At 39.7% G+C, this 26,305-nt stretch overlaps 1 protein-coding gene across 9 annotated transcripts in view; it reads left to right on the plus strand.

Annotated features, from left to right (window-relative positions):
- The window catches only part of rap1gapb (RAP1 GTPase activating protein b), a 145,600-nt gene that overhangs the window by 79,905 nt on the left and 39,390 nt on the right, over nt 1–26,305 (plus strand). For 5 of the 9 annotated variants that reach the window (XM_088069070.1, XM_088069066.1, XM_088069085.1 and 2 more), the window contains one exon: nt 17,583–17,676. The exons of 1 other annotated variant lie outside the window; for it this stretch is intronic. Coding sequence is in view for 4 of the 8 variants with exons in the window: in XM_088069066.1 (XP_087925192.1) it covers nt 17,583–17,676 (94 nt within the window). In the remaining 4 variants the exon portion in view is untranslated. Of the gene's footprint in view, nt 1–7,872; nt 8,034–17,582; nt 17,677–18,596; nt 18,650–26,305 lie in introns of those variants that run through there. 3 more of the 9 variants (XM_088069082.1, XM_088069077.1, XM_088069084.1) reach the window with 3 other exon arrangements.

The following is a 26,305-nucleotide window of genomic DNA, read 5'->3' on the forward strand; positions in this document are numbered from 1 at the left end:
TTTCTGGTGTTTGTCACATTTGGCATAACGGATGGGATGGTAAACAGTAGAAAGCAGCATGGAGGCCACAGAAAATGATACGGCAGACGGTATTTTGTAGTAGCCTGTTGCACTGGCAAAAGGGCTAAAATTTGTGTGTCCACCCGAGTGTCATATTTCCATCATTGTATATCACAGTTAATCAGAGCGGGAGCCAGTAAATATCCATGACTTCTGCAGAGTCATTTGTCCTGGGAGTGAAGGCCAATTTCAACCTTTCCAATTAAATACAAAAGTGTGGGTGTAATGGGTTTTTTTTTTCTTGTAGTGAGAAAGAGGCTTTAGACACAGAAACCATGGGAAAATAGGGTCCATGGTGAAAAATACCTCTAGATTTTAATTTCTATAAACATGTGTGCAGAATCTGGCAGCACCAGACAAGATTTTGGTATCAGAAGCTTTCAGGTTTCTGATTGTGGTCTGTTCGAGTAGTATGGACCGATCACGTTTTAGAGGCAGGCAGACAGTCTGCATATAAAACATTGACCGAAAGCTATCTCTGAACCCACTGGCTATCATTGTGGCCTAAGAACTTTTTTTTTAATCCACATTAGTTATTTTTTTTATGTACATTTAACTGTTCATAGAGATTTAAGTATGCTACCCCTATCAGACAGTAGCTGATGGGTTCTGAGATTGCTCTACAGTACACCCCCACAATAGATTTGGATTTTACGTAACAGTCTAGTTGCCATTGAAAAGCAGTGTCTAGTGATGTCCCAGTGCTCAAAAGATGTACAATACACCTGAATAACACATTTTCATAATTTTAAAAACAATATTTCTCTTCAGCTTGAGTCTTTTGTACTGAAAAAATGACGCAATATGCCCCTTCCAAATATAAAGATATTTTATGAAACCTCTTATCTTATTATTCATATCTTGCATAATCAAGTGAATGTGACTAATTTTAATTATCTCTAGAGGCTTACAGAGATAACAGAACAAAACCCTTTCAGAGCCCTTTTCTGCATCAAAAAAGATGGTAAAGCAGCACATATTAAACCCAGGTTGTATCTCTGGGAATTTTTCGGATCCAGAGTAGCTGAGTTTTGCTGTGGGTAAAAAGCAACAGGGCTTTTGCTTTTTTAGTCGACGGACTTGCTGTGTGCTCCTTATGGCAGCATCAAAACCAGGCAGGAAGGAGACCCCTGCTGCGACCCAGACGGGTGTGTCGAGCCCTCAGTAAGTTCGCTAAGAAAAACATTCTGACCCAATGCAGCTGCAATGTGGTCTGCTTATGCAGGTTGTGCAGAGGGCACGGAGCAGAGAGCAGTGAGGTGCTGTTGGAGGTAATTCTAGCAGATGGGGTTCGCCTGGTACTCAGTGCACCTGTTCAGCTAAATAGACGGCAGCTGCCACGATAGATGAGAAAACAGCCAAGCATGATAGGAGCTTTTTGAAGTACTGTCCACCCTCTTTCCACACTTTAAATTGCTTCTTTCTGAAGATTATAATGTTCAGTTTTAAGACATGAAATATATAACTGCATATTGAAAGGCGTTTTTTTTCCTTTTACATACTGATTATCGTGTTACAACACACACAGGCACCTATGTTTCTTAGTCCCGGTTGCACTTCATTAGCCTTCCCTACTAATAAAGATGTATTCAGCTAATTAATTGAAAGGCTCAGACTTATTGAGGGGGTAATGTTGCTTGGAGTCGTAGCCATTTAACATTATCAGGAGGTCAACTCAGTGTAATGGAGATCTGTTACACCTCAGTCCACGAGATTCTCTAATTACGCAATTTACATACCTCACTGACTACGATGACAGTGAATGAGTCACTCGGGCATGTATGGTTTGCTTTGTGGCATTTATAAATATGTTCATAAATAGAATGATCAAATCATTCTTTGCAATATTTTCGAGGACATATATTTAACCAATGCCGTCAACTACAATTTTCTTGTTGTCATAGGAGATGAAATGTGGCACTTTCTTGTGTTTGGAAAATGACGAGGACATGTTTGGTATTGAGATCTTCAAATGTCAGTGACAGCATGGCTCAGAAACAGTTGATTTCAGTAGTGGAAAAATTATTTTAGCTTTTGTTGATTTCACACAAAGCCGTGAAAGCATTTCACAGTATTAAGGCTTTTTATTGTCTAGGGCATTGATCTTCAACCTACGGCCCGCAGGCCAAACCCCCCCACCCAACCTCCAGCCATTTTTGAATTCACGATAAAAATAAAGTGATTCACGCTGGGAATTGTTTTTTTACTTTTATTATATGCCTACAAGTGCCAGAGTGCATAAACAGCGTCAAAGTAGAGCTTGTTTAATCAAAAACGTGCCAGTAGAGGATCCCTTGCACCCCCCAAGAGAGGTTTTAGCTAAGCCCCTGATGTGCTAAAATCTTAGAACCATCATATAATCCTGTAAACTTCCTAAAATACTAGAAATATCCAGAAATCTTAAAAATGTCCTTAAATCCTCAACACATCTTAAAATCCAAGAAATGTCCTAAAATACTAGAAACTTCCTAAATTCCTACAAATGTCTTAAAATCTTAGGAACGTCCGGAAATTTTAGAAACATGCTAAAATCCTAGAAACATGTATGGTGGTGCTGCTACAACTGGCCCCTGGCCTCCTGTCATTTAAAAAAAAAGTGGCCCTCAAGCAAAGCAAGTATATCCCTGATCCAGGGTGTATGCTGGTTTCATGTTTCGCCATCACCGCAGAACTCTGTCATATTCCAACATTTCTATCGCTCTACATGAACGCATCAGTATCTTCTCATTCTCTGCTTCGATCTCAGCTTGAGGTCAGCTGTGTTGTTGTTGTTTTGTCTTCTTTTTGTGCTCCTCACTCAGCAGCAGCCGTTTCCACCTGGAGCAGCTGCTGACAGCCCTGCATGTCCACAAAATGACTCTAATCACCGTATTAGTCGCTGGGGCACTCAGACACTCAGCAGAGTGGGGCTAGGCTCAATGCACTCATCATTCAATCAATTTAGGATGAGAACATACTTTCAGTGTTTTAATTTAGAAATGTTTTTTTGGAAAATGGTCTTACATTGACCACCAAGAAATAACTTTGTGTATTAACAAAATAAAATACTACTAACTTCAGGCTCTTAAATGACACCAGACCATTAATTTTACCCTGCACAGTGCATGCTGGGATAGAGTCCAGGGCCGCTGCAACCTTAAACAGAACTTGTACAACAGGTAGATGGATGGTTTCATACACCTTGAGGGATTTTCTTCAAATTTGGCCCAAACATCAACTTGGACTTAAGAATGAACTAATTAGAATTTGGTGGTTGGAGGTCAAAGGTCAAGGTCACTGTGACCTCACAAATATGTTGATGGCTACAACTCAAGAATTAATTTGCTAATTGCAATAAATTTTCACACAAGTGTCTAATGGGGAAAAATGATGAAGTGATGACTGTGACATCATAATGTTACGCTTAACTACTTTTCTGGCCGTTATTCAACATCGTAACAGAAGGGGAGACACTCGGTCAGTATGGAATTGTGACAGTTATCTTGGGTGCACTCCTTTAAACTGTGCCGACTGTATCGATCTTCTGTGCTGCCAGTGGGGGAAGATGTGTGTGAAGCATCCATGTTTTCATGGATGTAAACTATAAGTGCAACTTGACCTGAGCATGGAGGCATACAACAATTTCTAATTTTTGAATGTAGCAGACAAAGACATTTTGATTTATTAGATAATGAATGATATCAAATGTAAAGTGTAGAAGATGAGATTTGAACTCAGTCTGACAGGGAATCAAGAAATTGTTGTGTTTGTTAACTGTGTGAGCTGCAGCCTTTCATCCATATGCGACCTGTCCCGCTGATAGTCCTGTGGTTTCACACCCAGTTTGGGTCCAGGTTTATCGCTGCCAAAATCAATAGAGAGGGCCACCCAAATGCAAGGTAATTATGAGAGTCAGTGGGGTTCTGGGAGTGCTGACAGCACTGTTGTTGTGTAGAACTGCTTCCTTTTCCACCTTTCAAGCCGCAAGGGGAATGAGAGCCACGACCAAGTCCCGCACCCCAAGGCTACACATGTTAATTACATTTTTTTGGGGGGGATAGAAAGTGTTCCTCTATTTCTGCCTTAGTTTAAAGGTGGCCAATTTTCTTGTAAACAAAACATATTTAGATTCAGTGTTAATTACAGGAATGTATTGTTTTTCCCTGCGGTTTAACAAATGTTTTGAGTGTATTTTCCTCCTCATAAAACATTTGCAAAGCTGATTGTGTAGATATTTCACATCCTGTATTTTTGTTTGCTTGCTAGCAGTCGTCTTCTTCTCTGGTGTTGTTGGCGCATTGCCTCATTTGTTGGAACTATCTGTCAGCAGAATAATGTGAAACCAAGTGCAGGATGTTATACGCCACACAAATATTCATGCATGCATCCTAACGCACATGCAGAAGGATGATGCAAACAAAATTGGTACCAGCTTGTTAAAACATTGCTCCATAGCATTTCTCTGCAGCTCTGGTTGTTTCAGGTGTGTCCAGTACTGGCCTGCATAAGTCTCCATGGTACACACTTACAGAAGACATGATACAAACACGGTGATGTGCGAGATTGGCTCTTGTATCACCCTCATCCCATTTTCTTTGAAGCAAAACAAAGTGGAAAAGTTGTGAAACTAGAAGGGATGAATATTTCTGTATTTGATTACTTCAGGCTTGCACTGTCGTGGGCCTTGGTTGCGCAGATGTCGTGATCCTGCTTAGAAAATATCGCTGTTTTGCCCAAATCTGTAATGGAAACCCGCCTACTGTTATGAAAGGACAGATATGAGTCATATGTACACACAGAAAAAAAAAAAACAGATTTGGGCCTGCAGTCTAAACACAGCCTAAGGTGTATGATTTTTCTCTAACAATACAACATGTCTTTTTTTATTTTATATAGCCCTGAGTCTTGAAGGTTTTCATCCATCCACAGAGTTGCTCGACCTTTGGCAGAGTTCTGTGAAAGAAGCAGCAACTGCAGAGGCAGTTTCACAAAGAATTCAGCTCCACCCCAGGTGTCACTCGAGGCTGCAGCTGCCCTGCAGTTTTAAAGCATGTTTTGTTGTTCTCACATATACGATGAGTGTCACAAGGACAAAATTCATATAAATTTAAGTGTTACTGATTCTTTTTCTAAGCGTATTCTCTGCAGTTTGGTGATGTGTAAATGTTAAATTTAGTCTGGCTGCCTCGGGAGAGGACCACGAACAGAGTGGGTAGCAGACAGTCACAATGAGAGACAGACAGAGAGGGGGCTGAAACTAATGAAATGAGAAATGGGGGGAAAAAAGGAGTCAGCATGACCCACAAACAATCACTCTTATACAGTAATTGCACACCGTCTGATTAACTTGGCTATTCTAAATTCCCACTTTGAATAAAATACTGATCGTTTTTTAGTGAGCATCCTCCTGACCTGATTTGACTCCCATTTGTTCTGCCCCGTGTGAGCAAAGGTCCTCCTTGCATCTGCAGCTCCACCCTGCTGGCAGCTCTGAGTCTTGAGGTGTTGATTGTGTTTAACCTGCATGCTGTGTGCTCCTTCTCTAACTGCTGGAACTTTGTTTAGGTGTTTCTCGCCTCCCTGGGGTAAAACTGTGTTTATTGGGTGAGTGCTAGAACAGCTTACCCGGGACCTTGACTGGAAAACCACAATGTAGGTTATCTATAGTTACCCAGACCCTCCTGAGCAGTAAATGAAAAGAGCAGGCATTGTGTCTTCCTTTCATTGTGGCATACTGGCTTGTGTGTGTGTGTGTGTGTGTGTGTGTGTGTGCGCGTGTGCGTGTCGTGTGTGTCTGTGTGTGTTTTTAGCTAGCTCTGGGCTACCTGTAACTTTATACACATTTGAGGGTGTGGACAAGCCAACAGGCCGCCTAAAGGCTTGGCTCACATCCCTTTATGGGCATGTTTCAGGGCCTGCAGCCTCGCTTATCGATTGGCACTACTACATTACATTTTCTGCAGCTTTGTACTTTGAATAGAACTATAACTGTAACCCCAGCGAGCAGCTAAATCGGTTTCCAGAGGTGATGCTTGAGAGCAAACACACAGGAGGAGGGAGGATGCGCATGGAATTCTCTGATTTTTTTTCCCAAAAGGTGGAGCATGTTTGGTAAGGAAATGGATAATTTATCATATTTAGGTCTTTTTGAGTTTTTGTTTTCTCCTACAAGTATTGATGTATGTGTGGGGCAGCTTTGTGTGAAAGTGAATAGAGTGTTACAAAGTTGAGTCACTGCGAAGAAATTTATTTTATGCTTTCTGAATCATTGTTTGAATTTAAAAACACCAGCTTCTTAATATATAAAATTAAACAGTTGATTTCCTTCCTCAAATATTCTCACAAGTGAATTTAATGATGAAATAGCATATGAAAATTTGTAAAAAAAATAAATAAAATAAAATAAAATAAAAAGAAATATTATTATAACTAGATGAATACACTTATAAATACTAAGTAAATACATTTGTCAATATATTGAAAAAATATAGAAATATTTTAATATATAGAGATTGTAAATAAAGAAATGAATAAATACAGAAATAAATTCAACATTTCTATTTTAATGACTCTAATTTGTAATTTTTTATGTTAGATTACATGATTATTTATTTAATCATTTATTTAAATAGTTTATGATAGAATTGTTTATTTTTTAAAATCTATTTAAGGTTTTTTGGATAAATGTATATATATTTATTTAAGCATTTCAGCATTTATTTAAGCATTTAAATATATAATATAATTTAATAATAATTCATTTGTCTGAGCAATTAATTATATATTTAATAAGGATTTATCTATATATTTATTTGGGGATTTTTTAAAATATACATTTATTTATATATTTATACATTTTTATATAATTAGACCTATATATGTATTCATTTATTTGAGCATTTAATTATATAGTTACTTATGTATTTATATATTTAGTTACAGTCCTAATAACCCTCCATAGCTGTGGACACAGAGTAGGAGTATGTCTTTTCTGTGAGCTGCTCTCATGTACATTCTATATTGGACTTATTTCAGGTAATAATGGTATCTAAAATTGAAATACTTATTTGTGGTTATGTTTGGTGCAAAGAGGTGGACATAAATAGGAAATGTTGCATTGAAATCCAGTGAATGCTTTTTGTATAAGATCACTTATTTGTGACTGTGTGCGTAATGTGTAGTGATGTCTTATGCATGAGGATTAGGAAAATGTGATTACTCAGTAATACATTGGACAACACTGACCTGTGTTTATTCCTCTGTGGGCTGAGCAAGTCATTTTCTCCATTATGTGCAAGCGTGCTCCAAAACCTGCAGCGTTTGAGAGCTTTTCAGCTAACTGCCTGCCACTAATGTGTCAAATGGACAATGGGATGGTTAGGCTAATTTCTGCAGAAGGGGTTTTATGATATTGGAACAAGCTGTCAGAGCGAGGCAGATAATAGGACAGGGAGATTTGATGTCCCCTTTCAGATGAGGTAATGCCACCCCCCTTTTTTTTTTTTGAAAACTTTGCTTTCAAGCTTACATCCGGCCATTGAATGAGCAGAATCTGTTATTAACAAGCACCGAGGCAAATGCTAAGCAAAGCAACACCCACAAGCTTGGACGGGCAGCTCTCTGTCATAGACAGATCAAGACAAAAGAGGGGAGGTGGAGATGTAAAGCGAACAAAGGGGGAGACATCAGCAGAGAGAGGGAGCAGGAGATAGAGAGAAGGGAGCGTTTGTGCTTGCCTCAGACTAAAAACAGAAAAATGTACGTATGTGTGGAAGGGGAAGAGAGGGAGAAAGGAAGACGGGGAGGGTAAGACGGAAAGGGAGGATAGAGGGAGGGCTGCTCTCAGCACCATCTGACAGGAGAGAGGCTGATCCCCAACAGCAGGTGTTGGAGGAGAGAGAGACTGAGTCAGACACACGGAGGGAGCGATACGGAGAGGAGCTTCAAGTTTTTGAGAAGAGACTGAGCTGCGAGTGAGGCAGCACTACAGACAGGTAAGGATGGATGATGGAGTGAAATGTGCTGGTTGGGAAAAGCTGTTGAAAGATAGATAAATTGAGAGAGCTCAGATGATAAGAGACAGAAACAGACATACGCAACACGAGCTGCTGAAGAAGAGTGTGCCTTGGCTCCGGCTCCAGCTGATCTGTCCTGATTTCTTCATCCTTCATCACTCTGGACCCTGAACTTTCTCTCTGTGTCTCTCCCTCTCTCTCGTGTCCACCCAGGAAGCGGCATCTCGAGTAAATGACTCTGCTTTCAGTGTACATTAGCTGCTGTACTTGATTAGATTAGTTGCTCCCTACTAAGTGGACCTGCAAAGCTTAGGGGTTTATGTGTACTTGTCTCTCTCAGACTGTGTGTGTGTGGTGCTGTTAGACGGAAAGATGCAGTCAAGCGGGACTCTTAAGGCAAAAAAATCTGATATGAATATTATATTTGGTCAGTATTTATGAATCTAGGAAATCAAGCCCAGAAGCCAGAATTTAATCTGTAATGCCGCTGAAAGGCAAAACCTGGAGCTGCGCCAGTGAAAATGAATTAGAAGGAAATATTCTCATCTCATGAATCGCTTTGAGTCCCCACATTCAGTCAGGCTTCATTTTTGTTACGTCAACAGAGATGAAAATGTGACAGAATGTCGGCAAAGTTTGTGTTTTGCCTCTAGTGTTTAGTTCAGTCTTAACAGAGCAACTCTTGGATTTGTGTTTTGGTGACATCTGATAATGAGGATTATGACCCTGAACACTGTGAGCAAAGCAGCGTTACAATTTGACACCCGGTGAAGTGGGTGCAACCAAATCAAAAAAGATAAAAGTTATTTTGGGCAGGGCTCCAATTGTTTCTTCTTTTCAGCTGAGTCTTTTGAGGAGCAATCAGAGACATCAAGATACAGGATTAAGACAGACAGAAGTCTTCAGATTAACCTTGACATTGACCAGCCATTAGGAATTATCAACCGGGGGATAACATTTGTCCAAATTTGGCCCCTTGTCTACCCCCACTCTAGCACATGACCACCCACCCTTATGCTGCGGCCCGTTTACCTATAAAGTCGGAGGTGGGAGCTTGGAGTGACATCACACCTGAGTTGATCACGTTTCAATACAAAAAGTTGGAAAACGAAATTATTAATGGTAACACCAGGTCGAGCCGGGCTAGCCATTTTTTTTGTGATACCAGCTGATAACAACGTGTTCCACTTTATAATGGGCATACAAACACTGTGCGTGTCCACAGATATAGGTTTGGCAGAATTTTGTGTATGACTGATTTAATGACACATAAATAGGACAGAAGTGCTGATAAAGAGTATATCACTACGGCTTTTGCTACTGAAATGCTTGGGTTAGCCATAGTGGATTTTAAATTTGTGGTTTATAAGGTTTCTCCAACTTTCCAATTAAGAAATCCAACTCCTGGAGGCACTCCAGTTGAAATTTCTATCTGGGAACTCAACCCAGCATTAGCTTTAAAACAAACAATTTCACCTTTTGGCCTTTAGCCTTATAGTGACAGAGATGGAGTCTCAAGCAACCATCTTTGTTTTTCATACATATACCTAATGTGATTCCAAAACAAGAAACACATTGGCTTATTTCCAAACACTGAGAAAATGTTTTTATAAATACGACGAAGTTTTCTTTGACCTGAAGTGTTAACAGTGAGAGCATCAGTGGGTGTTTTTTATTCTACATGTTGAAAAGGGTCTTGCACGCAAAAGTCTTTTTCATCTTCTTATTTTTGACAGTTAGTCAATGCTTTGTTTTTGGGGGAAAAAAACAACAAATATCTGTCCTGAACAGAACCAGTTAAAAAACAGAGCTGATTTGGTGGAAAAGGAGTATCAGTGGAGAGAATGGTGCATTCATTGAGCATTTCCCAGCTGGTCGTGTAGTACATGTGGATTTAATGACCTTAATTTTGCTAATGTGAACTTTTCGTTTTAGTCATAAATTTGGCCATTACTTCTCTGCTCTTTTAACTTTATCGTTCTCTCTGTACCCTGGCTTCACTTTTTTGGGCCCCTGATTTTTGGTGAGACATTTTGAAATTCTCTTTACATCTTTACATTAGCAGTATGTGTGTATGTGCGCATCCGTTCTGAAAATGGTTTCACAATAACTGTGTTAACTGATGACAAGTTGAAATGAGATTTAAATGATAACTCATTTATCATGTAAAATTTTGTTATCAGTGATAAAAACTCAGTAAGTAAATTCTTGTACTTGATCCCATGTAAGTGTCAACCATAGACCTTTGTGTGCCCCCCTCCGTAAGCTGGTGTCACCTGTACACTCTGACCCCCATGGTGGTGGGACTGTTTTACAATAAAGTATTGTTGCAGGCTGACTGGCGGTTCGTCGTCGCCAACAGATTTACTTAGTGATAAGCATGCTGCACCAGAGCTGTTGTCTTTTTATGTTGTTTTTTTAATGAGAAAAAGTTGGATTGGAGGTATCTATATTGTTTTAATGAAAAAACTGTTGTCAGACTTTAATTAGAGACATAATTTATTTGCTGACTTGCTTTCATTACTTGATTTAAACAGAACTAAAGAGAGCTGAGTTATTGTGGTTACCCATCAGCTATCTTTAAAGTTGTTTGCTTCTTGTTGCATATGAAAATCATTACCCTGCTGATCTCTTTTTTTATGTAAGATGCCTCAAGGTTTTCTTGCTGAAGAGGTCTGCTAAAGCTTTTTTGCTAAGCTTTAACAGAAAAAAAGTTACCCTACCATTAATAGACAAGGTTACTCTATCATAGCAGCACTCAACGTGATGATCTGTGACTCCCTCTGCAGTGCCTGCGGGTATCTTTTGTTTGCCAGAGAAACCAATGCATTTGTTGAGCTGGCAGACATGCAGTGGTTGTGTTCAGCCATTATTTAGCCCGAGGTCAACAGATTTTACTATTGTACATTTCTGCTAATAAGCCTCAGAGATGAGCCTTTAGATTAACTTCATCATTTTTTGTCCTTTTGTTAATATTTTTCCCCTTTTTTCCAATTATTTGTTTTTAACATGTCTGCTTTGACCTCAACTGATAAACTGATAATGACAAATCATCCATACACTTAACCTCTGTTGGTGCAATGTCAATGTCATAATTATCATCAGAGGTATACAATATAATCAGCTTATCTTTAATGCATAACCACTTATAAAACATTGCAATCAACATTACTATTATAATGTATGGGATGGTAGAAACCAACATATTCTCAATCCCAGCTCGTCAAGTACCAATGCTTGGTCGATGGCCCAGGATGTCAAAATATGAAGCTTTTCCTACCCCCACTGTATCAATTGTGGACATTCACGAATGGTAGGTTAATTTATGCTCATTATATACATTGTATCTTTTCAAAATAATCTTTTATTTCCACAGGAAATGTACCCTTCTGCTCATGAGTTTGAGCTTTCACCCAAACTCCGGACTTTGGTGAAAGTCCGGAGTTTGTTTGACCCCTCCACCTCCCCTCCCTCGCCAAATGTAGACATTATTACTTTTTATTCTATGGCATTGCTAAGAATGTCAATAAATGCCAACACCCAGGTCGTGTCATACGTCACTAAAAGATGCCTCTGTGTTTTGGTGTCTTACGCTGACTGGCCAATGATCAAGCGTTCACACAGTATTTGATGAGTCAGGAGTTAGGTCAGGTTGGAGAAAGAGACACCTCATAAAATATAACAAAAAAGACAATTATGACTAAGTAAATAATCTCAATATATATCAAATTCCATATGACACAATACATCTTTATTGACATTCTGTATGGAAAGTAAAATGATATTTTACTCGTTTTTTAGCCTCTTCAGCAAACCAGAACTTTCACTTATAGGACAAAGACGTTAAAGTCTTCCAAAGGTCCAAAGGTTACAACAGTAACCTCAGGACGAAACATTTATGTGTATTTGATAAATTGACCCTTAAAAATAGTGGTTTAACTGTTTCACTGTCTGGCCTTGATCCTCTACTCTTTGTGACTTCAGCAACACATTGCAAACCCATCCTACTCAAATGTGTATTGTGGTGTAATCGGTGTTGTCCAGTGCATTTGTATTTGCAGGTGTTCTTCCAGTCTGAGCGATGATTGGACTACAGAAAGCTGGGGGTTTTAGCAGAGCTCATGACCCAACAGTCTGTGGAGGCAACTGCTGTCAATGCATGGGATTAATGGTTGGATGTAGTTTCAAAATGCTTTGTGTCTATTTTAGAAACTTTCCTCTGCCATAAGTTAATATAAAGATATATGATGCTATTATGAAGGACACTGTAATCCAGCAAGTGTAGAGCTTGAAAGTGAATACCAGTTGTTTTGGAGTTTGGCTCACTGGTCTGCAGACATAAATAGCAAAGTTAACTATTTGTCCATATTGGGTCATTTACTGGTGCTTGCTGGTGATTAGCAGTGCATTGAAAATGAGAACTTGTTATGTGTAAAAAATTATGCTCAGTGAAGGTAGTTTTGTCAGAGGTAATGTGCTGTTTTTACAATCCATAATTGCAGAAGGCATTGTAAAATGAAGCAGACGATTAATACTGTCATATTTTTTAAACGTGGATGATGATAGTTGGCATACATCTTTTATCAGTGTAATGTGTGGTATATTTATTCCCCACCAAAGGATCAAATGATGTGCTTGGAGACGTCACCATTTTAAAAATGTAGTCCACTCCTGCAAAACAGCATTTCCCATTAAGATCATTCATGAGTTCATAAATAATTCCTATAATTTTCTCAAATTTTATTCCAGTATAGAATGTTGTATTGTAGCTTTTGGGGTTGCTTTTCAAACACAACATTTTTCAGTGGTTCAGGAGAAAGGTAATGTTGCTAGGTGACACACACATTTATAAAACTGCAGCTGTAACAAGAAATCAAGCTCAATATGAAGAGAAAAAGAGGAAGGAGCTTTGTGCAGTGTGTCTATACCACAGAACAAGAAAAAGGTGTTGCAAGATGAATGTGTAATGAGAAAAAAAACTAACCACAAATGTTTGTGGTTGTGACCGCACACTCAGCCTATGAAAGCAGATGATCAAGGATCTTTTTATTAAAGTTGGCATGAGCAATGTTTTTTTCTCGGCTAAAGGAAAGAAAGTGACACAGTGCGATACACCCCCTTGTCTTTTCTCTGTTTCTCTCCTGGCTTTCTGCATCCACATGGTTGCAAATAGTTAATCAGATGTGACTGCAGAATGAACCTTTCACCTGGAATCATGTGTGTGCAGCTTGGCAAAAGGCAGCCGCACTCATTGTTTAAGCTGCCTGGATAAATAATTGGTTGAGATGTGCCTCCAGCGTGCCAATCATCCCGCTGACGTGACACAGTGACCCTGCCACCTGGCTGCTGCTGTGCACGGGCTTGACCTGTGCCAATCAGCAGCTCCAAAGCTCATTAGGACACACCACAGTAGGCCTGTGTCATTTATCTTAATAAAGCAGCTGGTTATTTATATAACTCCAGTTCACAGCTCAATAAGGAATGAGAGAAAACTGATGCTTTTATAGTAAAATACACAAGATTATTAATACAATAGAGCTTTCTGATTATAGTCATTTGAACTTGTCCACTGCATATTAGTTCAGGGTTTCCACACATTCATTAATTTGCAGAGGCCTATTTTTGCAGCTGGACCGTTCATGGTTCAAGGTGCGCTATTGAAATATATAAACACCGGTTAGTTGTGCATTGCACCACGCAATATGCGCAGAGCATATTCTGGGCACAGGTGGAGCAGTAGAATGGCTGGTGCAGTAACCCCCCCCCCCAAAAAAAAAGTAATCTAAATGGCAATGTCATTTCAAAGGGTCCCTTGACCTCTGACCTCAAGATATCTGAATGAAAATGGGTGCTATTGGTACCAATGAGTCTCCTTTTTACAGACATGCCCACTTTATGCTTGTCCCATGCAGTTTTTTTTTCTGCCATTTGATTCCTGATCAAGACAGTATAATAAGAACTGCTTTACCTTGTTAATATGCACTAAATAACTGTTTTGTAATGCAAAATAATTGAACTGAAAGCATGTGATTTAAAAAATGCAATTAATTTCAATTAGCTATTGAATTTCTGCGATGTTCACCATTTTAAAAAATCAGCCCTAGTTTTAATACTTTAATTTTTGGATTTTGGAGAGAGCTGCTCATGTGTACTAATATTTTTGGACTGTCTTGGACTATAGGAATAACCTATATGAATTTTTATAATAGGCGCAGCATCCCTTTAAGGAATGACAGATTTTCAGTACCTGTAGTACAGTACAGTTTATATTTTCTTGACAGTCTTTGCATGCTAATAATTTATCCACTGCACCGTTGTGCCTCAATGGCTTCACAGCAGATGATGAATTACTAAATATTACTCTTTGATTTGTGACTTAATAAATCAACATCGTACAGTATCACTGTGTCATTTGGCAGGATGGTGGTATTTGATAACGTGTGCTTGCTGGGATCGTCAGAATATGCCAGCTTGCGTCAAAGATAGCATTTACCCTTTATCCAGATATATTTCTGTTATCTGGCTTGTAAATGGATGCAGTAATGGTATAAACAGACAATGGCACGCACACACCACGAGAAAATTATTCATCCTCCGTGATGAGAGCCACCAACAAGCGTGCCATCGGTAGTGAAAGTGGCAGGCAGTCAGGCAGCCTTCATCTTTCTGTCTATGGAGTTTTTCTAAATCAAGATTGATTTGCACCTTTATGCTTTACTTTTCATTATGGATATGGGGTCGTCCCGCATGGGAGGTTTGGGTTAACTGTCTGCATGCTGAAGCAGCGGGCACATGACTGATACCTACTGTATAATGGCTCAATGTAATAAAAGAAACACAAATTTAAAGGAATAATCTTTTATATGTACAGAAGGTAAACAAAAAACAATGTTCTTCCATACCTAAACAACAGAATAGGTCTGTTTCCACTGACTTCCAGAACCACATATGTGACCCTCTTCAAAGAAACATATATTACCATTTGCTATAACAGTCACAGTTTTAAACATCTTGTTAATGTTATGAAATGGTTGTCATTATGCTATAAAACTGTGTGGTAACTAGATGGTTAGGTTTCAAGAAAAAACCAAAACATCATGGTTTGGTTTTAAATAAATACTTTTGTTACTAACAAAAGGTTATGTATGTCACATTACTATCATACTATTCTACATTGTTATTAAAAGAATTCAACATTGACTTTTGGGCACAAACACCAGTCTCCTGGGTGAAAGTCCTGTGCTTGTTTGACGCATGCACCATATCGGGACTTCTTACATATTATTACAACATTACATGGACTTTGTTTCTTCCTTTTTCGTAGATTTACAATAGTTACTAGATACTGAATGCCAAGATGGCATTAGTTCATTCCAGTGGGCTCACTCCACTCGCACATACACCAAAAACAATTTCTAGCTTTCAGGTTTGCTTCCATGGGATGCAGCCCACTAAATATGTGCAGTCGTGTTTGTTCTGCTGTCTCGGCCCGCAAGGCCTGCCAGGCCCTTCATAATTAACCTTGTTTGCAGTCCAAGGTGTCCTATCAAGAGTTTTCCAGACATCTCTTTTATAATGGTGGCCTACAGGGTAAATACTTTTTGGGCTGCCAGGGTTTTTTTTTTCCCGCCACAATACTGCAAGTAGCCACTTGGAAAAATTGGCTGCGAGGCTGTGCTGTTTTTCTGTGGGTCTTCTTTTTTATGCTACGTCATGTCACTTCATCCTCTGCTCTCGTAATATTTACTATGGTGACTTGACAAAACGCAAGTATTAGTCGTGATAAGCTGCTTGCACATTTATGAAAAAAAGGTTTGACTGAGGAGTGCTGCTTCACATGTATGGATCTCAAAAACAGGTGCTCTTTGAATTCAGGGACAAAAATGTCCAGAAAAAGAGGGAGAGGTTGGATTTGTTTTTTCAAAACCAATATATTCCAAGGCACACTGTTTTACCAAAGTTAAAAAGCTTTTTAATTTTCTGTTTTTTGGTGAGAGTGTCATGAAAAAAACAAAACCCTTGTAATTTGGTGCAATAATACGAAAGCGCATTGCATATACTGAATAGAAAAAAATGACACCTTATCTCGTAATTACGAGAAAGATCTCATAATTACGAGATCCTGATCTCGTAATTATTAGATCCTTAGAGATAAGGATCTCTAAATTACGAGATCTTATCTCAAAATTATGAGATAAGGGGTCAATATTTTTTTAAATTCAGAGAATACATTGTCCTTCTGTACAATAATAACTGTGTTTCATACATTTGTGTGGTTCACCTATGGTGTTTGACCTTGCTACATCACTGCTTCCATGGGACAGTTAAACAGATTTCCGGCTGAACAAGCCCAGTAAGGCTGTTCTTTGTAGGCAGAATTTGATGCATCATTATTGGCTCCAAGCTGCATTTGACATCATCTTTTTATTGTGTTCCGGCTGCATCATATGAAAGACGTAACAAAGTTCACTCTCTGGAGGGATGTCGGTTCTGAGAAGCCGAGGATGCTGCAGCAGAGATCTGACAGCCTCTTTCAGTCATTTCCTGGGATTCAGCAGAGATCAGAGGCAACAAAGAACAGTGTTCCTGCTATGTTACAAATAGCTTTCTTAACCTCAACTCCAGGTCAGCAGTCTGTTGTCATAAAAGTGCAGCTCTGTTTACTCAGACTTATAGATTCTCTCCCGCTGAAATAGTCACAGCATTTTCAGATATGAGCTGCGATGTCTAATAATGGGCTGTCTGCAGAAGAAAGGCCGCTTTATGAATGATCTTATTTCACCACACCTGTGCTGTGAGCCAAGATGGCAGAGTGGAGGAAATATGTGAGACTACACTAATTTTCACTCTATTCTCACCAAGAAATCAGGTAGTCCTGTTCTGTGATTCTTTTGCTCCTGAGCAGCATGTAGAGAAGCCCTCTGCAGGTTCGGGAGCAGGTTGCATACACAGACGGGCTGCCAGTTCTAGCAACGGACTTGTTGTGTGAGACAAAGTGTGAATTAATATGCTGTGACCAGAATCCTGGTCAAACTGGTAATTCACTCCAATCACACAGAGAAGAGGAGGGGCCGAGGGAGAGCAGAGATGGGGAGACGAGGGCAGCGGGTTAAGAGATGAAAGCTGAGGCTCCTTTCTTCTTCTGCTTTGTATCAATTTTTCACTTTGTTCTGCGTCGTCTCTACACTCCTCCTCTTCCTTTGTGCGGTTCTCCTGATCTGTGCCGTTTCACAGTCTTGCCTCTAATCATCTGATGGCCTTCAACCCAGCCGATGTGGAGGCAAAAGTTGCAGGAAAGTTAGGACACATAGGACAGGAAGGTTCTCTTTGCCAGAAAACAGAAATACTCTCAGTAGCATAATAATAGAACCGTCTCATTGTAGTAGGAGTTCAATGATCCTCTTTTATGGGATGACTCAATTGTGTAACAGACATTTTCCTGTGCTCTTATTGCTTAAATGACAAACTGAACTCAACCCTCTCTCCCCCTCTCTCTCTCCCCACCCCTCCATCCTCTCTGACTCACAGGAAACAAGATGGAAGGATTCCTCGTATCTCTGATGAAGTAGAGCCCTCACTCGCACGCTCCCACCCTCCATTTCCTCTTCCCTCACTTTCAAAGGTAACACGAGACTTCGACCCGCTGCTGTTCTCTTCTCTTCTCTGGTTTGCAGTCGCTGCAGCTGCTGGAATCAGATACTGAGTCAGTGCCAAGAATCTGATCTGAAAAATCTGTAAATTTAGAAATTTAACATGCATTTAAAAAATGATCTGACTTTTCACACAACTGAGCAGTTTCATAGCAGAAGTTGACTGGTGATACCAGTAAGAATACTGGTAAACCAGTCGTAAATAAAGGCAACTTGTAACTGACAAGAATGCAGCCGGTCAAAATAAGGCTGCTCTCTTATGATCTTCACATGTGGCGTTTGTGTATAGTTTACTTTATAGCTTACTTAGCTCAGTTTTAGCAACGCCACAGTAACAATAAATCATTCATGCCATCTGAAAAGTTTATGCAAACTGTAAGCCTGCAGTTTGTTTCAGTTACACTAAAGAGTTGTTTGGTAAATAGCCAACTTTACATGTTACTTACTAATCTAAAAGAAACTTTGAGTTAGGCCACACAGATATTTACTGTCGTTTTGCTGCTTGTGATGGAGATAACGGTCATTTTCTGGAGCTTCTGCCATCGCTGTGTTTCTTGCACACTAACTGATTCACTGAGACTGCAACTTCTACGCTTTATCAGTTGACTCTGGTGTTGTGTCGAGGGCTGTTTCCCCATCGATATATGTTTCCTCTCCACCTAAACCTGACCCAAATCCTCAGCCCTAACCATGACCACCAAGGGGGCGCTACACATTAATATGGGGAGGCACTATTCGACAAGGGAACACATTTCGACACAACACAGGCCAGCTCAGCTTCTTTATCCTCTCCTGTGGCACACTAGAGGCCACAGTGACTCACTAGTTCATTTTTTTAAATGTTTTAGACTAAAATTATGCCCAGATCTTATGTACTATATCTCCTTTAAAGGCCCTGACACACTGGAGCAGCCTCTAGCTCAGTGGGAAGATCATGCACCCCATGTAGGTTGAGTCCTTTGCAGCAGCTTGGGTTCGATTACAGCCTGCAGCCCTTTACTGCATGTTATCCCCCATCCTCCCTTTTCTATCACTCTCTGGCTGTTCTGTAATGAAGGTAAGAAAAGCCAAAAAAAGAACCTTTAAAAAAAGGCCCTTGCACACAAAGCCAATGGTCAACCATCTGTTAAAGTTGGACTGTTGGTAAGCCTCCGTTGCCCTTGTCGCTGTAGTTTCTTCCGCAAGACTGGCCCTCATCAGCCCTCATCGGCTTTTTTCATGCCAATTCAGCACGTTGAATTGGCGTGGTGGTGTTGGAGCTGGTCGTTGAATGAAATCATTCTGAAGAGAAACTGAATTTAGCAGAAACATTTCCTGATGGTTTGTGTTTTTGTTCACTGCCGTTCAGTAAAATGCTTTTTTCTTTCAACATTATATTGTGTTGTTAATGTGTTAACTGGCTATTTGGCGTCAAGACAGTTTCCGGATTTCCCATTTTGATTGATGAATGCAAACGACTGCTGTTGATATGGAGGGGTATTTCCTCTCACGAAGGTGCAGAATGAATGTGTTAACAGTCGGTTTGGGTGTGTTCATGTGCAACTTTCTGACCATAACACAGTGACGTGAGGTGACACAGCGGGGGGCTTCCATCACCACCAGTTTTCTGATGTCGGTTTAGTGTGTCTGGGCCTCAGTTGTAATATCAACTGTCCTCATTTTGTGTAAAGAGTTTATCTGAAGTGAATATGAAGCCTCAGAAGTAAATGGCAAATGGACTTGCACTCATAAGCACCTCTCTCTAGTTTTTCAACCACTCAAGGACCTTTTACACTACAGAGCCATATTCACCCATTTACACTGGTGGCCGAGGTCACCATACAATGTACCAACTGCTGCTCAGTATAGACATTCACAAGCGCACACACACACACACACACACACACACACGCAATTTTCAGTATCTCGCTCAAGGACACTTCGACGTCCAGCTTCACCTCCAGAGCCACAGCCGCCACAGTCTGAGTTTGCTGAGTTTACTTACTGGTACACTTGAATGGAATAGAGACATTTTTAATGTTATTAGTATCACATGTGCATTTCCTGTTATGACAAGTCAAAATGTCTGCTGTGAAAAAGGTCTGTCAGGGATATTACATTTTTCTATTGAAGGATGATGTAGACAAAAAAATGATTCCAAGTGACACATATCCTGAGTTGTGTAATTCAAGGACAAGTATGGCAATATTTTATACCTATCTTTTTGTTAAGAAACCCCAAACCAAAACCAACCAACCAACAATTAGCTATCTTACTAACAATATTCGTTACTTGCACAATGTCATGTGATACATATCCATTTTACAAACTCCACATCTGTTTACTTCCTATTAATAGTAACATTCACCTCTAAACTAAGTGATCACTACAGTGCTTTTTCATCCTTAAGTTAGTAACTTCACTTTTCCAGTTAGCTTTGTACATATTAGTACTAGTGTATTGCGCATTATTAGCATTTTCCATTTCTTTTGATATTTGTAGAGCGTTTCTGAGCAATTTGATAGTCACTTCTTTATCTCTGAGCCACTTGACCATTTTAGAGGACAACTTTTAAAGGCTGAATGTTTTAAAGGTTAAAGTTTGTTTATTTTCATTTTCACACACGGAGTATACAGAAATGAAATGTCATTTCCACAGCCCAAGGTGCTAACACATACACAAAGTACAGCAGTGCATAGTACGAACAAAGAGCAGAATATAAGAGTGAGCTTATCTCTCAATATGGGTTTTTTGGCAGCTGGCACAATGAGCAGTCTAATACTTATAGTGGATATATGACAATATGGATCAAAATATGAATAATGCTTTACGACTCAGTTGTAAGAACTATAGGAATATGGAACAGAATAAATAGTGCAGTGGAACAAAGTTTATATCAACGATCCAATTTTATTTTTTATAGCACCTTTTTAAACAAATGAAATGCAATTCAAAGTTCTTTACAGTTTGAAGAAACAAAAACAACAGCAAAGAAGCAAAAGTGGCAATGCTGCACAACCAGTTTACAAGAACTGTGGGAATATCAGCAATATAAATAGTGGCTTTCTAGTGACCTCAGTAGTTATTATACAACATAACATATAAATAAAAGCTACAAAAGTGATGATTCTCTGGCATAAAGTGTTGGTATGGGGTAGTTATGAAATGTTCATTGCAGCAGCACAGTAGAAGAAAATAAAGAAGAGCACCATAAAGTTTATGAGGAAGGCGGTCAACTCTGGCGCTTTATTGCCAGCTTTCACAAACCGGTGAACATCAGTCATTTTCATTTTTGCCAGCTCTTTCAAGTAGCAAGCATAAAAAAAAAAACTTAGCGACCTTACACCAGCTAACCTAAAAAAAAACAGTGGTGCTTCACTGTGTGTTAAGTCAACATTGCTTACAGTTATCTAAAACACTGAGGTAACAATTGAAATGATCGTAGAAACTCATACACGAAAACAAACAGTGAAAACTACAATACTTACTAATGCTTCTGTAGAGTTGACAGGAAATGAAATGACATGCATTTCATAAAGTAGATATATGTCTCACTGTATTGTGCAAGAAGAGAATAGCCTGTGAAACTAAAGCCCGATACAGTTTATTCCTCCGTGTCATTTACCACAAATGTTGTTGCACAAGTATGGAGGAACATGTGGTCATATTTCAATAATACATTTGTCAATGTAGATGTACAACAAAATTCAGTTTGGCTTCTCTCAGGCTGACAGCTCCATGCAAACGAAATAAAACTTAAAATGAAAAATGACGACATTAAGACAAGACAAAAACAAGGTAAAACCACAGAAAATGATGAGATGAAACAGTGACAAATAACTGTAAGCATAAATAATAATAATAATAATAATAATAATAATACTACATAGTGTGTCTCAAATATGAATATATGACTGGCAGCAGCAGATTTAAAGTGCATTCTGGCCCATGTCATTGAGCGATATAAAGTGCATGTGCTCAGCAGCTGTAGTTCAGTACATGTATGTGTATGTGCATGTGGTGTATGTAGGTCCCTAAGAGTCAATATTTACTATATGCATACATTTTTGGTACCTTAAAAGTGGTACTCAATAAATGCTCTTTTTACTCCAGTTTGAGCGATGTTAAGAAACTAAATAAATCAAATTACATGTTTTTTTTGGGGTTTTTTTTTTATGAAACTTAATACTTTTGTCTCAATTTCATTCAAATAATGTATGTATGTCAGTGGGAACATGTGCAACAGACGGGGTGGGAATCGGGAAGGAACTAGGAGATAGACAAACATATTGTTTGTTTTGGTCTTAAGGAAGTAAGTAAGGAAAATATAATATTGTCAGCCTCATCCAAAAGCAGTAGGCCAGATCAGTATTTTGTACTGGGATAAGTCCAGTCCACAGAGCTATTATTAGCATTGGAATAGTGTTACCAGTCACCATCCCTACCTTCAGTGCATCTGTTCATTTTAATTCCCCACTGGTTTCCTCTCTCTTTTTGCGCTCATCATATCCTTCAGCTGTTCCACCAGGTGAAAGGTGGCTCTAATGCCTCCCACCCCTGGTAGCTGTTGGCAGCTTGTTGTGAAGCTGACGGACAAGTCTGTGCCCTCTGTCACAGGTTTCTGGGACAAATATAGATCTGTAGCAGTTGTTCCTCCTTAATACATAGCATGGGAGGTTCATTGATATTATTTTAGTATCACATGCAGTGGAAATACAGTTTGCAAGGGCATAATAATATAAAGGTATATATGGAGCTGCACAGAATATAGATACAGGTTCTCATTTAATATCTTATGTCAAATTGTGGGCCCAATCATTTTATGCTTAGAATATGGAAATCAGTGAGATTTGTACTGCAGTTGTTAAAATGGATTGTGTGTCTGTGGTGACAGGAAGGTGTAATTTCTACATTACATATATGAGGTTATCAGTGGCACACAATAGGGATGTTAAAGCCAAGAGCTTAAACAGTACTGTAACACTTCCTAGTTTTATTGCTGCCATGCGGTTGAAGTTAAAAGCTACTTAAGTAAATCAGCCAAGTGTTTCTGAATAGAACGGAGCTGACGTGATAACCAAAGACAATTTAATAGTAGAGCTAGGATAAGAGAAATGCAGAGAATACTTAACCCTTCGAAACCTGAGCAAATTGGCTATCGTTCTTTGAAAAACACTGGAAGGAGGCAATGTGCAACTCAAAAAGAAATCACCCAAAACTAGTGAAAAATTGGCTTAAAAAAGTGTTTCAAAAAGTCTCTATTTTTTTTAATATAATTTCTACTAATTTTCTCTCTGCCTTTTTACAGGTCATTGTCTTTTTTTCACTTTGCAGGATGTTTCTTACCAAATTGCTCATTGCCTTTATTCCCATGTTTCCAAAGAAATCAAACCAATTTGCTCATGTTTCAAACATTTAAATGCTTGTGAAAGGCGTCTTAATGCGCATCAACAAAGGTTATGTCAATCCAAGTTTCAAAGGGTTCAGATGAAGAACATTGTACTGAATTTATACATGTTATAAGGTGCTGTGATGAGACACATACTGTTTTAATATACTGATCCTGGCCTGTAAGTTGAAGTGAAACCTTTGCACATGGACACAGTTGCTGTCTGTGTTGAAACTGTTGAAACTACCGAGGTCTATTTGGCATGGTTTCAAGCCAGACACCTCACTTCAGTGTGTTATAATGATGTGATCAGGGTTGATGGCCCGAAGGTTTTTAAGTTGTGATCTAAAGTCTGATTACAACACGGGACTTTCTTTTAAACAAAGTCACTGATTTATACACTCCTGCTCATGAGTATTAATACATGTGTGATTATCAAAGATATTCCTGCATTCAGTCTGTTTTGAGGCAAACTCACTTTTACACATCACAACAGGTCTTGTGGAGTTAACCAGCTAATCACTGCTGCTCTGCACTGTGGACTACCCGGGCTGGGCATGCTCATTAGAGTGATGCTCATACACCAGTGCTCTTTGGATGGTATGAACAGTGCTGCATGATCACAGTGTTAGCTCTGTCGGCACTGTTGCCGTTGTTAACACTGTTAGAACTGCTAGTAACACCTTGTTGCAAAGGTGTAAAAGCCACCCTCTGGTTACTGTGAGCTGACCCCCATTAACACTGTTACCTCTGTCAACACTGTTGCCGTTTTTAGCACTGCACTACTAGCCGTACAAGCCATTTTGACTCAGCCCCCTCCATGTTTGCTTGTTATGTGATGTGCGAGAAAAGAGCCATGTGCAATCCCGACCCAGATTATAAATGTTGTGTATTGCAAAGTGAAAAAAGAAATGGTCCAACCGCCCATGATTCAGATCCACTCCAAAACTGAATGGGTTCTTTCTTAGCCCATGCTACACTGTTCTGCCATGTTTCATTAAGTTGGGCCAGTAGGTTTTTTTGTAATACTGTTGACAAACAGACAAATGTACAAACTTAGCCAAATACATGAGCTCCTTGACAAAAGTAACCAGTTGTACAGAGCTGTGTAGCTCTAGAGAGAGCTGCACAAAATCTGTTGAAATGCCCAAAGTGGTGTCACTTGGCAGAAGACTACAAGTTTGAAAATGGGAAAAATATGGGGTTGTGCTATTAGAAAAAAAGTGAGTTTGCTAGACCTCTGTAGCCTACTCCTCAACTCTGCTTTCCCCAGGCTCTCCTACCAGTTCAACAGGCCCGCAAAATTCCAAAAAGGAGGTGCCTAGGAGGCATCCTGATCAGATGCCAAAACTACCTTAACTGGCCCCTTTCGGTGCAAAGGAGCAGCAGCTTTACTTCAAGTTCCCTTCGGATGTCTGAGCTCCTTGCCCTAACTCTAAGGCTTAGCCCACACACTCTACAGAGAGAACTCCTTTTAGCTGCTTGTATCTGCGATCTCATTCTTTCGGTCACTACCAAAAGCTCATGACCATAGGTGAGGGTCTGAATTGAGATGGATCGGTGAATCGAGAGCTTTGTCCTCTGGCTCAGCCCCCTCTTCACCATGACAAGTGCAACACCTGCATCGCTGCTAAAGATTGTATAAAAAGATGGACAAAGTATCCAGGATACGGGTGCTGCGATCTTGCACTGGTGAAGTCATTCGGAGCCTGAGTCTGCTCGGTAGCAATATCCGCGGTGGTGGAATTCCCACCAAAACATCACTCAGATCAATCATGAGCAGCCCCATTGAATGTCAGCACATGGATTGGCTGTCACAGCTGTCAGTCATGGTGGAAAGTCCCATTTTTGTAGAGCTGAATAACTCATTAAAACCAAACTTACAATAAAAATGATCACTTGATAAACATCAGGATGATGAGAACTACCATCAGTGACAGAAACCATCTTTGCGAAAAATTTATTTGGCGTGTTTTTTTAATTTTTAGTTTGGCCGATGTCCCATTCACTAACAAGAGGGGGTGGGCTTTATGACCTATGCTGCAACCAGACACCAGGGAGTGATCGAAATTGAAATGTTACACTTTTGGAGAGCGGTCATGTTGTCCATCTTTTTATACAGTCTATGATCACTGCTGATGCCACACCAAACCTCCTGTCCATCTCACCCTCCATTTTATCCCCTCTAGTCAATAAGACCCTGAAAAAAACTGCTTTTCTTGGGGCAGTAACTCTTTCCCAAACCAAAGGGAGCAACCCACTGTGTTTACTTGGTTAGGTTCAAGAAAAAGATTGTGGTTTGGATTGAAATGAATACTAGATTTCTACCAAAAAGCCTTGAAAGAAACTTCTCCTATGTCCTCATCCTTTTTTAAAAAATGTCCTTTCCGAGTCCAACAAGGTTATAGGTGTGCAAAGCTGAATTAGTGGACTACTCTTCCTGATTTCATTAACCTGCTCACCTTGTCAAGGTAGCAGTATTGTAAGAGCACTAATGAATCCAGCAGCTTTATGCCGAAAGTTCAAGGTTCTTGCTTTCTTAAGTACTTGATAAGGCAGTTAGTGCTAATAACGCATCACACATACAAATGCGAAAGGAGATGTTAATCAAAATGCAAGAGGCGTTCTGTGTTATACTGAGAGTTACAGTGTGTCTTTGTGTGAACTGATTGTTCAACGCTTTTGCCAGAGTGAAGACAGAAGGAGATGTGCTTCAGCATACAGAAAACTCAGCAGTAGTTCTGTAGACCTTAACCTCTGTGGCAATCAACCAGCTCGTCTGAGGCAGTGATGGGATGGAGGGGGGCCATCTGAGTGAACTCCATTTGTGTCCCCCAGGCCTCAGTGGCCACAGCAAGGTCAGGCCAGTCTCTGGAGCCGGACCTGATGAATGGACGCCGATGGATTTTCTCTGGCTGAAATGATAGGCTTCTGTGCCCATTGATAGACTCTCTTTGAAGTTCAGTTTTCCATTTTACTGTATTGCCTTTGAGGATGCGGCAAACCCAGAGGAGCATAAATGGGGGGCTGGGGGAGTGAGTTGGCGTGGGGGGATATTGCTTTGGATGCAAATCATTGACGATTTGTCTGTGGAAATTCAAATAGGGCTCCGACTGCGAGGAGTTAATGAAGTACTGGACTCAGAGCTTCACTCCTCAGCTGGCAGACTGAGTAGAAAGGTTTCGACTGTATGGTTTGTGAATTTAATGCCCCTCATATGTATTCACTCACAT

Source organism: Plectropomus leopardus, chromosome 2 (genome assembly GCF_026936395.1).
Source record: "Plectropomus leopardus strain MGB_pleo_1.0 chromosome 2, ASM2693639v1, whole genome shotgun sequence".
NCBI lineage: Eukaryota > Metazoa > Chordata > Actinopteri > Perciformes > Serranidae > Plectropomus > Plectropomus leopardus.